Below are 16,165 nucleotides of genomic sequence, written 5' to 3'. Positions count from 1 at the left end.
GTATTTGGAAATACGTTAAATATGGTTCTTCTCTAGGTAGAGGCTGGATTGATACCGACCTTACCTCAGGGGAGGGCTGTGTGCCTGGGGCCAATTCACACTTGAGCCCTAACAGGTAGGACATGTTCGTCTTTACACCTCAGGCACAAGTCTTCTAAATCCGGCAGACCAGGCTTGGAATTCTCTGTTCCAGGGCGAGCCAAACGCTGGGTCTCCAGCTGCCTGGGACTTAATCTTAAGTTCTTGCTACTTTAAAACTCAGATTCGACACTTGGAATATGTTTCATTGCTTTTGGATATTAAAATGTACACAGAACACCCTGTCTGGCTTTTGTGGTAGTTGATCTAGGTGGAGTTTTGTGTTTTTTTCTAGACTTCCTTTAAAAGAAAAAATACAGGTCCACAGTCCCTTATATGAAACCCTTGCATCCAAATGTTTTTCAGAATTTGGATTTTAGAACATTAATACCAGTGCATATAAACTGGGTTTAATGGGGCTTTTCCATCAGAGTTGGGCAGCTCCCTTTAATCAAACACATTAGTATTTCTGCAGTGAGACCATGAATACCCACCCACAGTAAACTACACAGACGTGAGAAGTAGCCTCATCTAAATTTAGGTCAGGTTTTGCCACCCATGGTTTGCAGTAGATGTATATGGGAAGTTTTCATTTTTTGGAACTTTTTAGATTTTGAAATTCAGGGCAAGGAATTTTGGACCTGAACTATTTTTTTATTAGGCTCCCCTATTTTGCTTTTTTTATTAAAAAGAAGGTGGAAACTGCCAGCTGGTGTGGGCATAGCTGCTCCTGAGAAAGGGGTTGGAACAGGCCTTCTGCACTCGGGAGCGGGTTCTGTGCTTCCCCGTGAGCGGAAGGGCGGAATGCTCCACAGCCTCCGGGGGGAGACCAGTGACGAGCCTGAGAATGATGGGAAAATGTTCAAATAGCGTTCAGTCAAATAAAGAGAACAGGTCTGCTTTGGGGACTGGTGGGGTTGTCTTTCATTAGCGCCAGCTGACATCTTCTGTCCTTCCAATATTTTGCAGACCTCAAGGATAAAAGCTAGTAGAAAACAGCAGTTAGATGAGATTTTAATGAGTCATGTATGACTCCGGCTTCTACCAGAGACAGAACCAGCAGGAGACACATGGACACAGACCTGGGAAGAGCTCTCCTTCCAGGAGCTGACTCGCCATCGCGGAGGCCGGCAGGTCCGCGACCTGCAGGGCACGCACCCCACAGGCAGGAGCTGCAGTCGGCAGGTGGAATTTCCTAAAACTCTGACTTCTGACGCTTCTTCTCCATTTATCTTGTTTTGACAAGTTTGGCCTAAAGTGTCATCACTCCTTCATCGGTCTGGAAGCCGGTCCCGGGCCCCCCATGCTGTCAGGTGTGGGCGAGACTGGGGAAGACTTGGATACCAAAGCCAACGCGAGGTACATTTTACTGAAAAATAAGAGCTGTGTGTTTAAAATTTGGGCTTGTTTCTCCTGTAGCTGCTAAGTGGCCCGGGAAGTGCCCTCATTTATTCTGGATACAAAGCCCAGGACAAAAGGTGAAGCCGCACTGTCAGCTCAGAATCCACCTTGTGTCCTCGGTGCCCTTAGACCCGCTCGTTCCACCCGCTTGTTTATACGTGACCCAAAGTTTGTTCGGTTATTAAACCACAGCCAATTTGCAGTGGCATTTACAATACGGAGAAGCCAGCTAAAGCCAAGGGAGAAGAGGCGTGTTGGATCAGGGAAGGGAGGGGACGAGAACCAATACAAATCGACCCAGCCTCGCAGGAGCTCCCACCCTGCTTCCCTGTCCGCGCACAAGTGGAGACTGACCTGGGGGTGCCCGGGAGGGTGGGGGGACCTGAACTCGTGTACGGGCTGCGGAGTCGGAGCCTGCAGGGGTGGGAGAGGTTCGGGGTTGTTCTGCTGAAAGGTCTTAGCAAGTCCATTTTGCTGCAAATCCAACTTTACCATTAAAGCTGATATTTTGATCTTCATCTTTTTCACTTGTGTCTGCTTCTCAGTCGGTTCGGAAGTTGGAAAAGAAACAAGGGCTGTTTTGCGAGGTCACTAAAATTATGAGCACTGGACGGTCGGTAAGCGCTTAGGGTGTAGGGCTATCCGTGTGTATCCGTGGGTACGTTCATAAGCATGGCCTTGCACCTTTAATGGAAATTTAAGTTACACTGTATAATGTACTTAAGAAGACAGGTTTATGTAACACATCTTAGAATACAGCCCATCTAAAAGTTCTTATTCTAAGCAAGGAGAAATTCCTGATCACTCTGCAGAATGAAGCTAGAAACAACTTTAGGGAGGATTCCATTATAGCAGAGGAGCAAAAAGATCTGATTTACACCTTTTGTTTAAAAGGTTCTATTCCCCATACTTTCTCTTTGATTGTTCTTCTCGACCTCACTTTATCATCGGCGTCATTTTTTTTGACATGTACACACGTTCTATGAGAACCAAACTAGTTTAGAAATGTTCCATGGCGATCCTGTGTTCCATCTACATCAACTGGGCTGGAAGACATTTTTCTTTTGCACAGACATGGTACAGGAAAGTACATATGACACAAAAACGGCGACATTATTTACTATGACAATAGGAATGTTAGAGCAAGAAAGCAGACATTAATTTTAAAAATCAGGACTCAACTAAATGGAAAAGGCAAACACCAATTTATAATCTAAAGCCCTCCCCCCCGCCCCCAGAAACTAGGAGCATTATATTCAGAGCTGAGTTTGCCCTTAACTGCTTAGGAAACACTGTACTTTTGTTTTGTAATCTCAAGTGTTTATGACACTAGTAATTTAAAAGTCGTGGAGTCGTCAGAAGTGGGCTGCACTGTTAACACCTTGTCAAAACAGCACTGGAAATAAAGACTCACTTTTCTCTCAGTTCTGAGACTGTGGAAAGTGAAACTGAAGTTGTGTTTATAGTTATAAATCCTTTAATTAGAAAGTTGCAGTGCTGGGCGTCCCTGGTGGTGCAGTGGTTAAGAATCCCCCTGCCAATGCAGGGGACACGGGTTCGAGCCCTGGTCCGGGAAAATCCCACGTGCCGTGGAGCAACTAAGCCCGTGCACCACAACTACTGAGCCTGCGCTCTGGGGCCCGTGAGTCACAACTACTGAGCCTGTGAGCCACAACTACTGAAGCCCACACGCCTAGAGCCCGTGCTCCGCAACAAGAGAAACCACTGCAATGAGAAGCCGGCACACTGCAAGGAAGAGTAGCCCCCGCTCGCTGCAACTAGAGAAAGCCCACGCACTGCAACGAAGACCCAACGCAGCCAAAAATAAATAATAAATAAATAAATTACAAAAACCCCCGAAGTTGCAGTGCTGTTGGTCCCACCATGTCTTGTGCCATGTGGGGATTTTAATGCTAACAACTGGTTAAACCACAAACCAAAACCGACACCCATGGCTCTGTGTGCCGAAGGGCATTTTACAGAGTGAGTGAGTGGCCTCTACAAAACCAACGTGCTCCTGGGTTCAGTGTGCCCCCCGGATGCAAACACACATCACACAGCCGACGGCGAGTGTGAGAGGCTGACTCCGTGAGGGCCCACCTGGTCCCTCACCTGTCCCGTCAGCTCCTGGGTTCAGTGTGCCCCCCGGATGCAAACACACATCACACAGCCGACGGCGAGTGTGAGAGGCTGACTCCGTGAGGGCCCACCTGGTCCCTCACCTGTCCCGTCAGCTCCTGGGTTCAGTGTGCCCCCCGGATGCAAACACACATCACACAGCCGACGGTGAGTGTGAGAGGCTGACTCCGTGAGGGCCCACCTGGTCCCTCACCTGTCCCGTCAGCTCCTGGGTTCAGTGTGCCCCCCGGATGCAAATACACATCACACAGCCGACGGTGAGTGTGAGAGGCTGACTCCGTGAGGTCCCACCTGGTCCCTCACCTGTCCCGTCAGGTAAGCATGCCTGCTGGGCACCTGGGAGCCCCTGCCTACTCGTGGTGCGATTATGGTGGGTGACAAACCCCTTTGGACTTTAGTTTCTCCACTTGTCAAGCGAGCACCAGCCCATCTGCGCAGGTATCAGGTAGACTGGTGCCGCGGATGGAATGAGACACAGGTCAAAGTTGTCTGAAGTGAAAACCGATGTGGAAATGCAGGGTCACAGTTTAGTTTAATTTTAACAGATACTGTGTGACCTTGTGACTTGTCTCATCGGAACCTTTTTTATCACCAGTAACTGGGGGAAAAGTAGTACCTACCACAAAGAGTTATGAGGATTAAAGAAAGTAAGACAAACTGTGAAGTCTGTGAAAAATGTACGTTGATTTTCATTGCTCATTGACTATATAAAGAAAGCATGGTTTTGTATAATTTATTCCTCTGACTACATATTGAAAATCAAATCAGCCTTAACGTCCCTCCAAAACTTGAAGATTTTCTTGTGAAACCTGACACACGTTGCATTAAAACGAAGAGAGCACTTACAGGTTTTACAGAGGAAAACCTCATGGAACTCTCGCGCCACCTCAGCAGGACCACAGCTACTCTCATGGGGAGTCAGATACCCACAGCTGATATTCCACACAGCAGTTCAATATTTCACTGTAGATCGACGCGTACAAGAAAGGGAAAGTCACAATGGTTCTGATGGAAATGAATCAGTCTAGTGGAATCAACACATTCTCCTGATAGTCCTTTGACTTTTGTGTCTAAGGTCCAGCTGCCACTTTGAGATCATGGAGTTTCATGGGAACACTTGCACTGGTACATTTTTCTTTCTGAGCTCCTTTCGAAAGCAGGTCCTACTTCCTTTCCATGCGCCAACTCAGCTTTACTTTGTCGAGTTGCTCCAGGTGTGAAGGCTTGAGGTCAGCACTCCAAAGCTCACCGAAACGAGGCAGGTAGCTCCGTGGAAGACGCCCCTGGTTTAGAGGCAGATGTGACTGTTCTCGTGGCATGTGGTACCCACGCCGGCCACAGACAGGTAAAGCTTCCCATCTGGACACGCACAGATTTCGTAGAGTCCCTGCAAGCTGCTTGCGGGACCCTGAGTCCCCTGAGCCAACTTGGGTAAACACATGGTTTCAGCATCGAGCACAAGCTGCTTGGGAGAGAACGAGAGATGAAGTGGTCAAGGAGGAATGGACGCAACAAGCACGAAATTAAATGCTCAAATCGTTCCAAACAAATTCGCTCTTTCTCTGCAGAGAAAATGAAGTAGGCATCTGGCTTGACCGAAATCCTATTACAATTAATCTGATTCCTTAAAAGCCTATTTCTAGTTTACATCCAGGCAGGGGATAAATAGTCCTTAGGAACTGGAGGAAGTCATTTTTTTCTTTTACTCGTTGTGCTAGGCGAGCTAGAAAAACGTATGATGCGACACTTTTATGCAGACCTTTCAGAATTATTTGACCCAAATAATACAATCTTTGCCTGATTCACATTTACCTTGTGTTCCACTTTGACCTTCAGCTTCTCCTCCCTATCAGGATAAAGTATTTGATACAAGCCACAGAAGTAGATTCATCTTAGTCATTTTAACCTGTGATTGTTGGAATTTCTCCTGATTTTATTTTCCTGTGAGAGGCAATTAAATTCATCCTAATAGCTGTCAACCATTTCCCCAGCTTTTAAAATACGATTTGAAACTCTACTGCCTTCTATGAAATGCAGGAAGGCAGTAGACACACAGACGACTAAAATAAGATGAAAGCCACTGGATTTTTTTGTTCCTATCGAGGTTTAGTTGAACTGAAATACAAACAAATGGCCATTTATTGAGATCTGGTGATCTGACAGCTTAAGGCAATAAGTGTGGTCACACAGAGCAGACAAGCCTGACCAGGGCGCTCACTTATCAGAAGGAATTAAACCCTGTTTGGGGAGGTTCCACATTCTTCGTCGCCAACAAGGTCGGACCCCTCCTTTGTTTCACGTGGCTCTCATCCTGTATACTCCAAGCTCTTAATAAACTGGCGTTTGCGTCTGCGTCCCCTCTCGGGATGCTGACCTCTTCATGGAAGCGGTGGGTGACAGTACACATGCGTGATAGGCAGGCTTTGCCCTGGGGTCTGGGTCACTGTCAGAGGAGGAAGTCAAGTGGGTCTTATTTTTTTAGAGCAGAACCTATTCAGGTTATTATCTAATGCTTTGGGTTCTGCCCAGTTCTTTGCTTTTCCCTAACTTGCTGGCTTCTCCTTTCTCCTTTTTCCTGGTTAATTGGTTAATTTTTTTCTAGTTATTTTTTTTTCCTGTCCTTCCAGCAAACTCTGATCACTGATGGTCCATATACTGCTTTGTTGTTCATCTTCATTTGCCTTTTTGGGAGAATATTTTCTGGGAGGCCAGACATCTCTTCACTTTGAACTAGCTCCCAGTAATAAGGGGTATCAACTTCAAGTACGGGTCGGGCTGAGTGCTACTTGTAAAACGACACCCAATTCATGAAAATAAGTAATATTATTTCAAAACTAAGATCAGTATAGATTTTTTTCAAGGTAACACGCTTTCAGTACGTAGTGACATTATGATTTAGTAAAAAGATTCCAAAATTCCTGGCTTCCACTTTTGCATTTACCTGCTCCATGCATCAAAACTTTGTAAGTTACAACCTGCAGGGGCTTCGCCTGATGACTTTGGTTTCCCACCAGCGGGCTGCCCTCGAGGGTCCTGTGTACTCAGGGGCTGCCTTAACAACACCTCCCTCTTACTATTAAATTAGTATCATTTCAAAGCTATCTTACCGCACTGAGGTCTCATAACCCTGTGACACTCTGATGTAAATACTAGTTCCTGTACTTGACCATTGAGGGGGTAGGCCCAGAGAGGCCTGTTAACGTCCCTGAATTCACACAGTAATTGGCAAACTGGTCTCGCACTAGAAAGGTCAATAGTGGGGAGCCTGTACCCTGCTGCCCGTTATAGCCACAGTTCGTATCAGCGATGTTTTATTTCTGGACCTGAGGTTCCGGGTTTTTTCTTCCTGTAGCTCTTACTTTTCATATTTAATTTTCGCTTACCCAGAACTTGGTGCGAGCGAGCACCCCTGGCAGTAACAGATGACGGTTGTCACAGGTAACTCCTAGTGACAGCCCTACTGAGGGCAGTTGGCTCACCAGGAAGTGACAGCACTGATGTTCTCTGTAAGCTCTGAGAGTCTAGTACTTTTTCAAAGCTGACAACAACAAGAGACTCGACAGCACAAATACCAAACAAAGCAGTCTGGATCCAACACAGAATGATTTTAACCTTTCTTGGCCCTTCTTTCAGTGCTAAATTGTCTTCTCCTTCCTTTCACATTTTCTGTGCTATGCCTTTCATGACGTTTCTTTACAAACTACCATAAATTTACTATGCCGATGCCTTAACGGACAAGCGTGTCATTCGTGCTCAGGGGACGTGAGGCTTGTGCAACGGGAGGCCCACCCCGCCCCCATCTATTGGACTCACTGTCCCATCACTGCTGTGAAGAACGATGTCCATCTGGGAAAGGGCCTCGATTTTCCCTGCAGCAGCTTGAATATGAACGCCTTTCGGGGCGTCCATGCTGAGACTCCGTGTCGGGGATTCTAGTCTGAAATGAGGGAGAGAAACCAGGAAAAATAGCATAAGAAACAGCCACCCCAGGAATCCCCCAACCAAGGGCTTAGCATAGAAAATATAATCAGTAAGGCATATGGTATTTTCACTCATTCTTGAATGCTAACATAGGGCACGTTACTCATTGATAAATCCAGAAATAAAGTGCAGTAAAGAATTTTAACTTCCCATCAATGGAGTCCATGAAATTAGCATCCTCTGAAGACAGATGCAAACACTAGACAGTCCTAGCCCTGTGCAGTAGCTTTGACGGCGTGGTTAGCACTCTGGCACACCACAGCAGAAGAAAATGCTATTGGTGAATATCTCTGGAAAACTATTTTTTAGCCAAAATACAAACTTCTTCGGGAAAAAGAGAAATTTAAGGGCAACGCGTACATCTGCTAACACGTTCACAAAATAGGATGTAAATCTGGACTCTAGGTGTTGTTTGCTTTTTTTTTTTTTCATTTAGGAAGATTACAGGGCAGATGCAAAGATTTCTTTTGGAAAAATACTGAATTAATGGAGTTGACAGGGTGGAGACTGGCCTCCGCTGGCGTTGTTTTTGTAAAACGTCTCAGCATCTCCTTGGGACGTAGTCAAACACAGATACAGAACCAGGAACACAGGAGCAGAAAAATTCTCTTATTTGCCTCCGCCTGGAAAAGACTGAGTTTCCACCAGAAGGCACAACGTGATCACTGGACAGGTTTTTCAGCTGCTCCAACCTGACTCAACCAAAAGCTGAAAGGGCGACTTCCTTGAAATGTGTAAAGCTCCACAAGAAGGAGAACACAAGGTGGAGGGGGGCAGGAGACAGAAAGGGTGACGTTTAAGAGGAGAGAAGGGCCTGGTCATGAATTTGCTGCTGAACTGACTGACTGATCAACTTTTACAATTCTTTAAAATTGAAGTCGAGTTGACTTACAATGCTGTGTTAATTTCTGCTGTACAGCAAAGTGACTCAGTTATACATACATATATTATTTTTAATATTCCTTTCCATTATGGTTTATCATAGGATATTGAATATAGTTCCCTGTGCTAAACAGTAGGGCCTTGTTTTTATCCATTCTATATATAATAGTTTGCACCTGCTAATCTCAAACTCCCAATCCCCCTCCCCCACCCCCCCATCCCCCTTGGCAACCGCCAGTCTCTTCTCTATGTCTGTGAGGCTGTTTCTGTTTTGTAGATAAGTTCATTTGTGTCATATTTTAGATTCCACATACAAGTGATATCATATGGTTTTTGTCTTTCTTTGTCTGACTTACTTCACTTGGTATGATAATCTCTAGTTGCATCCATGTTGCTGCAAATGGCATCATTTCATTCTTTTTTATGGCTGAGTAGTATTGATCGACTTCTAAATCACGTGGATTGTTCCCTTTGATCAGCAAGTTTCTTGTCTACCACTATTTGTTATGGAAAACAAAGCTTCCTTATGTACATCTCAGTATGTAAGACCTGATCTGTTACACATTTTAAAATATTACTTTGAGTGAGAGGAAACAGACATTCCTAGAATTTACTGGTCAAATTCTGTTGGGTTTAGGTGTTGGGGAAACACGCTGTATCTTCATGAGCCTGGTCTGCTGATCGCGGGCCCCTTCTGACTTTGCTAACTGCCTGCATTTCTCCTGCCAGAGAGAAAGAAAGGAGAGGGGAGGGAAGGCAGGGGAGGGAGGTGGATGGGTGAGCAACTGCACAGGTCGGGCCTGTTCCAGGGACCGTGGTGAGGGTGAGTCTGCTTCAAAGACCAGTTCTCAAACCGCAAACGACCTCAACAGGCCCTGTGACTAGCTGTTAACGGCATTATACTGCGATACTCCTGGGAGAACAACCTTCGTCCCCTTTGCGTCATTTCTATCCTTGAAGATGAAACGTTTCAGTGCAGCACAGGTGTAGACACATTTTACCCAAACGGCTGAGATTAGAATGCTCTGAAGTGCACCTCTCTGTGAACGCGTTCAACAGTGGCCGGATATCAAAGACCTCACGTTCATGTGGGAAAATAAGCAACAGCAGACAGAAAGGGTGAAAGGGAAAAGCTGCAAGAGTGTGTGTATGTGTGTGTTGTGTGTGTGTTTGTGTGTATCTGTGTATGTGTACATCTGTGTGTATGTGTGTGTATGTGTGTATATGTGTACGTTTGTATATATGTGTATGTATGTGTACGTGTACGTGTGTATGTGTATATATGTATGTGTGTATGTGTACGTGTATGTGCGTATGTGTGTCTGTGTGTGGCTAGCCCTACCAGACACTGAAATACCTTTTAAAGTTTATTTGAGTAACAAAGTTGGTACTTGGACCTGAATAGACAGCTGAGCAGGATAGAGTAGAAGCTGCGGAAACAGACCCAGATGCACAGGGAAATCTTATACATGATAAAGGCTGCATTTCAAATTGTGGCGGCAGCTACATAATAATGCAGTTGCTGGCACCTGGTTGGCCAGCTGGAAGAGAGAAAATTAGACCCACATCCTTGTATCTGTACCTCATACAAGAATAAACTCCAAGTGGATCAGCGATCCAAATGTAAGAGAGAAAGCCGTACAAGAAACGTGGCTGGCGAGTTTCTCTTCCTGTAGGGAAAGTCTTTTAATTATGGCTTAAAATCCAGAAGTAAGAAAAGAAATGATTAATAAATTTCAGTACATAAACATTAAAAATTAATAGAAATATAATAGGAAAAAGGCTAATATTCTGAATATGTATATATTTTAATCCCTACAAATCCATTTTGAAAAGTAATTAAAGAAGCAAAGAGATGAAGAGTCAATTCACAGAAGAAGCAACCTTAATAACAAAATAAAAATATGAAAGATGCTTAACCACACTAGTCATCAGGGAAACAGAAAGTAAAATCACACAATATAACACACATCAGATGAAAACTATCATAAACTCCGACAGTGCCGAATATTGGTAAAAACGTGAGGAAAGACCAACTCTTACTGCTCATGAATTAGACATCATTGCAAGCACTCTGAGGTGTACGTTGGCCAAGTTTGGTAAAACAGTTTGTTCAGGCCAAGTTGGTGAAACTGAGTACGTTCATCCCCGAAACCCACACATTCCAAAACCTGGTAGAACAGAAAACCAAGCAGTGCGCTTCATGGCTGTTCTAAAAGAATTTTGAAAAACGAGGCACCCGTTACATATTTTAAGTTAACATCTAAATGTTCTATCATACATTTAAGTATCTGCAAAAGATGTAATTTCTTCCACATTATAAACATGGTTATTTTTTTAAACGAATCTAAAAATCATGGAGATTTGATACCTGCCAACCTAGAGTTGACGCCTGTGTTCCTTCTGACATACCCTCATTGTTTGGGTTTTTGAGCATTTCTTACTTATTGGCTATAAGATGCTCTAAATTCATCTACATTCCCAGTCCTAGAATGAGCCAAGGATTTCTCCAAAGAATCCTGATTCCTTTTGTTGGAGAACGGTATGAGAAGCCAAGTTCTGGCTGCCACTGATTTTAATTACTCAATCTCTCATTCCTAGAACTTCTTTTTGTTATTTTCCAAATATTCTGTTTTCATCTTGTCTTTGCCTTACCTTTGTATTCAAGTTGGTTTTTTTTTCTTTCTCTTTGAGCCTTTTATTCATACCTGTTTTAAAATCTCTTTGTTTTGCTCTACTACTTGGAGTTTCAGGGGTAACCTGAAGTGGCTGCTAATTCTTCCCCACGGTAGTTCAATTCCTTATTCATTTGCCTTTTTCTTCTTCTTTTAGTAAGCTCATCTTCAGCAAGATTTTTTTTTTCCATGAGTGTTTTTATGCCATTAATATCTTCAATGTAGTTTCTCTCTCTCTCTCTCTCTCTTTTTTTTTTTTTATCACTATTGGTTTATAGACTTGGTGCAATTTTTTTTTTTTTTTTTTTTTTTTGCGGTACGCAGGCCTCTCACTGCTGTGGCCTCTCCCGTTGCGGAGCACAGGCTCCGGACGCGCAGGCTCAGCGGCCATGGCTCACGGGCCCAGCCGCTCCGCGGCATGTGGGATCTTCCCGGACCGGGACACGAACCCATGTCCCCTGCATCGGCAGGCACACTCTCAACCACTGCACCACCAGGGAAGCCCTTGGTGCAGTTTTTAATGTTAATTTTCCAGCTTAGAGCTCCTGCACAATGAGGTAGTGTGGATTTAGTCCTCCTAATGCTCGCAACTCATGATTTCTCCTGGGTAACTTTTTCAACCCATAGCCCAAGATAGCAACTTTCTTGCAGCATCCTTGGGCTAGTAGGTAAATTGAAATACCTGTTTCACAGAGGCCAAGATTTATGAGATATCTCAGTTTGGGCATTTCATATACACTAGGCTATACGTTAGAATCTCAGTCCCCATAAAATATTAAAGTCCCAGCCCCTAATCTCTATGGGATCCTGATTTCTCCCTGCGTACCCTTGACCTAGCTTCTCCTGTGCTCTGACCATGAATTTCCTCTTTATTACTGGGACCTGGGAACTAGCTTTCCTTGGTTTCTAGTTGAGCAATATTTATAAACTCTTATTAAGCAAACCAATATTTACAAGTGTTTGAAACAGGAACAGATATTTCCATGTCTGCTCATTTTACTTAAGTAATGAGGACACATATATATTACTGACTGCGTGCTAGGCATTGTTTCCACAAATTTACGAATAATAACATATTTAATCACGTCACATCCCTATTGGGTTGCAGAGGCTTTGCCGTTTACCCTACCGTATCCACATCTACTGATTGCTTAAGTTTCAGTTCACGTGCCTCCTTATCTGTGATTTCATCTCAGATCACCCTGAAGAATTCATGCTCTTTTTCTTATGCTCTCACTATAATTTGTACCTTCATCATAGCAAAGAATTATGTTGTTTTAACTTGTTTGCATGTTTCTTTTCTCAATAGACTTTAAACTCACTAAGGTCAGGGACCATGCCTTTTATCACTGTAGAACCAACATCTATCATAGCCTCTGGCATATAAATACACTTAATACATTTTCACTAAATTAAAAAAAAAGATGGAATTATATCGTGTGAATGAGAAGTAGCTTTAAAACAGTATGTCAGAGTTCACCCTTTTTTTGAGGATGATTTTGCCATAAGAAATGTAAATCTAGCTTAAATACAAGTTAATTATATTTTTGTCTTAACTAAAATAATAATTGTTACCCTTTCATGACTACAATTTGAGCAAAGACCAAAATTTGAATTGTGATATTTAAACGTGTATATTTCAGAGATCTTTTTATAAATGCCTCATGATCTTAACCCAACAAAATCCACATTCAAAGTTTTCATGGGTCAGTTATGCTATTCCAGGAATATCTTTTTACTTTACTCAGGCCAGCAACAGTAATGCTACTGGACAGAAATAAAAAGGGAAAGACAGTTTACGGCAAGAACTTACAGAAGAAAATACGACTCTCGTGTACTCCATCAGTGGAGCCTGGTAGTAAATCAAAGAATAAATCAGTGACGGGTTCACTTGCATGGTAGGAAGAGGGAACAGAGGGTATATGGATGGGCTTGGGGTCAGAGCTGAAGTTAAGTCATGAGTTGGTTACATGGTTTTCCTTTGTGCCTTAGAACGCACTACTATCTAGACCTCAGCGTTCTCTTTTATAAGATGGGGATCGAATTGATGAGTAAACGAGACAAATTACGTGACCGCACCTTTCCTGACCGTGGGGCATTCAGTACATATTAGTTCACGTCTTCCATCCAAACCTCATTCCTTATTGTAAGCAATTCCTTACAATTTCGTTACATTCTCAATCACTTTTGTTGTAACATTTGGGTTATGTAACCCTTGCTTAGTATCACCCTTTAGAAAGCCAGAGAATAATACCCTTCTGCCATTTCTTTTTTAGTAAGGGACTGCTGTAGAAGCCAGCAGATTTATTTCCTAATGGGAAAACGTATGATGAATTGTTTAATTTTGAGACCTGTAATTTTAAAATAGTGACATTTATTTCAAAGAGTGGCTTGGCATCTCTACAATTTACATTATTTTATAATTCCAAAATGGTTTTAATGGGATTATTTTTTAAAGATATTGAATCATTTTCCTCTCCTAGGAAAATAAAATGTTCTTTTCCCTTAACTATAATAATTCTGTAATATTAATCTTATGGTCCTTTATCAAAATCAATGAAATTGTTATAATTTAATTGTCACAATGTATTTTTATGCTGCCAATGTTCTCTAAGTGGGTAAGATGAATTGAACTCTCATTTGCTTTTGATGAATATTTAATTAGACATTAAAATTAAGAGAAATGCTGAATTTCCTAACCCCAATTCCATTTTGTGTGAATATCTACTTGATAATAAAAATGATTATTTGTATTCCACTTTCAGTTTAGAAAAAATATTTTTAACTTAATAGCTTATTAAATCTTTCCTAGAACACTCTGAGATGTGCATTACTAACAACTTTTTTTAAAGATTTTTTTTTGATGTGGACCATTTTTAAAGTCTTTTATTGAATTTGTTGCAATATTGCTTCTGTTTTATGTTTTGGTTTTTTGGCTATGAGACATCCGTGGGGATCTTAGCTCCCTGACCAGGGATCAAACCCACACTCCCCGCATTGGAAGGCGAAGTCTTAACCACTGGACTGCCAGCAAAGTCCCTATCAATGTTTTATATATGAGAAAAAAATAGCTTCAAAAGGTTAGTTTGGCCAAGGTCACCAGGCTTGTCTGTAAAGCTGGGATTCCTACTGTACATTATTCCCTATTATACGTAATATGTTAACATGTTAATTGTCTCCTGAATATTTTTCAAGTTCAAATTCGAAACGTGATTTTAAGTGACATTGTAGACTTTAAGACATTTGTTTTTAAAAATATTATTTGTTTTTGTTATAAAATACAAATATACTATTGGAATAAACAGTTACAGCAGCAAAGAACATTCAGTAGCCTAGTAATAAAGTGAAATACAGTCACACAGAGACTCTGTATAAAGAATAAACTTATATATGGAACTGGGTGACGTTATATACTCTGCTAGGATGTAAAGATATACCAAAGGTTGGGGATATTGTGCTAAGTGAAATAATCCAGTCACAGAAGACAAATACTGTTTGATTCCATTTAAATGAGGTGCCCAGAGTCCTCAAACTCACAGAGACAGAGGCTCGGATGGTGGTTTGCAGGGGTTGCAGGGAAATGGGGAGTTAGCGTTTAATGGGCACAGAGTTTCAGTTTTGCAAAATGTAAAGAATGCTGGAGATGGAGGCGGGGGACGGCTGCACAACAATACGCATAGCTTAGACTTGTGAACGGTACGCTTGAAAGTGGTTAAGGTGGCAAATTTTATATTGTGTGCATTTTGCCACAATTGAGAAAAAGATATATCAACTTTTTTGCGTATATGAATCCGTCAAGCTCTCGGTTTTATAACATTCTTGTCTCTACTAACAGTGCACATATTTAAAAAATGTAAGGTAAACTGAGATTTTTAAGAACGCTTTTTGCAACTTTCAAGCCCATATAAGACACCGTCCTCTTTCACTAAAACGTGCAGTGTTTGCCTCAGCTGATGCTCTCCAGGGAAGAACGAAGGGTCTGTGGACCACACGAACCGTAGCCCCATGCGTGGCATGTGACTTGAAGCGTGAGGACAAGCAGATATTCGTGGGGTCTCCAAGGGAAGGAGGGCACCCCAGTCAGGTGGGACAGCGTGTGTGGAAGTGTGGAGTCCGGGCCCGGCAGTGGCTCAGTCTCAGGACGGGTGAGGCAGGAGGCCCCAGGGTGCCAACCTAGAGAGCCCCAAGGAGTCTAGGTCACAAGCCAAGTGCCCAGTAGCATTCTGGACTTTACTCTGGCTGATGTGGAATCAATGAAACATTTAAATTAGCTGTGTTTACACCCCCATGTTCATAGCAGCATTATGCACAACAGCCAAGACATGGAAGCAACCTAAATGTCCATCGACAGAGGAACAGATAAAGACGATGTGGTACCTGTAGACAATGGAATGTTACTCAGCCATAAAAAAGAATGAAATAATGCCATTTGCTGCAACTTGGATGGACACAGAGATTATCATACTAAGTGAAATAAGCCAGAAAGAGAAAGACAAATACCATATGATATCACTTATATTTGGAATCTAAAATATACACAAATGAACTTATCTACGAAACTGAAACAGACTCACAGACATAGAGAACAGACTTGTGGTTGCCAAGGGGCAGGTAGGGTGGGGGAGGGATGGATTAGGAGGTTGGGATTAGCAGATGCAAACTATTACATAGAGAATGAACAGACAATAAGGTCCTACTGTATAGCACAGGGAACTGTATTCAATATCCTGTGATAAACCATAATGGAAAAGAAAAAAAATCCTTTTAAAGTGTGTAAAGTATAAATATGTTCTGAACTGTACACTTAAAAATGGTTAAGATGATACATTTTATACGTGTATTTTACCACAATTTAAAAAAATCGGAAAAAATAAATAAAATAGCTGCATTTAGCCAAGTCCCTCAGATTTTCTGGAGGCAGGAATAGCTATTGGAACAGTACAGGCTGCACTGGGGCAGGGGCAGGGCTAGTAACGAGCTCAGAGACAAAAGGACGGGACATACAGTAG

General features: G+C 42.6%; 1 protein-coding gene across 3 annotated transcripts in view; it reads right to left on the bottom strand.

The window, feature by feature from the left end:
- Nucleotides 1-4,335: 4,335 nt before the first annotated feature.
- SGCG (sarcoglycan gamma) overlaps nt 4,336-16,165 on the bottom strand; it is a 44,566-nt gene continuing 32,736 nt past the window's right edge. For all 3 annotated transcript variants that reach the window (XM_033843486.2, XM_019936426.3, XM_073794950.1), the window contains 2 exons: nt 7,432-7,555; nt 4,336-5,080 (listed from right to left, as the gene is read on the bottom strand). In XM_033843486.2, coding sequence (XP_033699377.1) covers nt 4,907-5,080; nt 7,432-7,555 — 298 coding nt within the window. In that variant the 3' untranslated portion in view covers nt 4,336-4,906. The remainder of the gene's footprint in view (nt 5,081-7,431; nt 7,556-16,165) is intronic.

Source organism: Tursiops truncatus, chromosome 18 (genome assembly GCF_011762595.2).
Source record: "Tursiops truncatus isolate mTurTru1 chromosome 18, mTurTru1.mat.Y, whole genome shotgun sequence".
In the NCBI taxonomy this organism is placed as follows: Eukaryota; Metazoa; Chordata; class Mammalia; order Artiodactyla; family Delphinidae; genus Tursiops; species Tursiops truncatus.
Note: the sequence above shows the minus strand (reverse complement) of the source record. Positions and strands in the feature narration are given on the sequence as shown.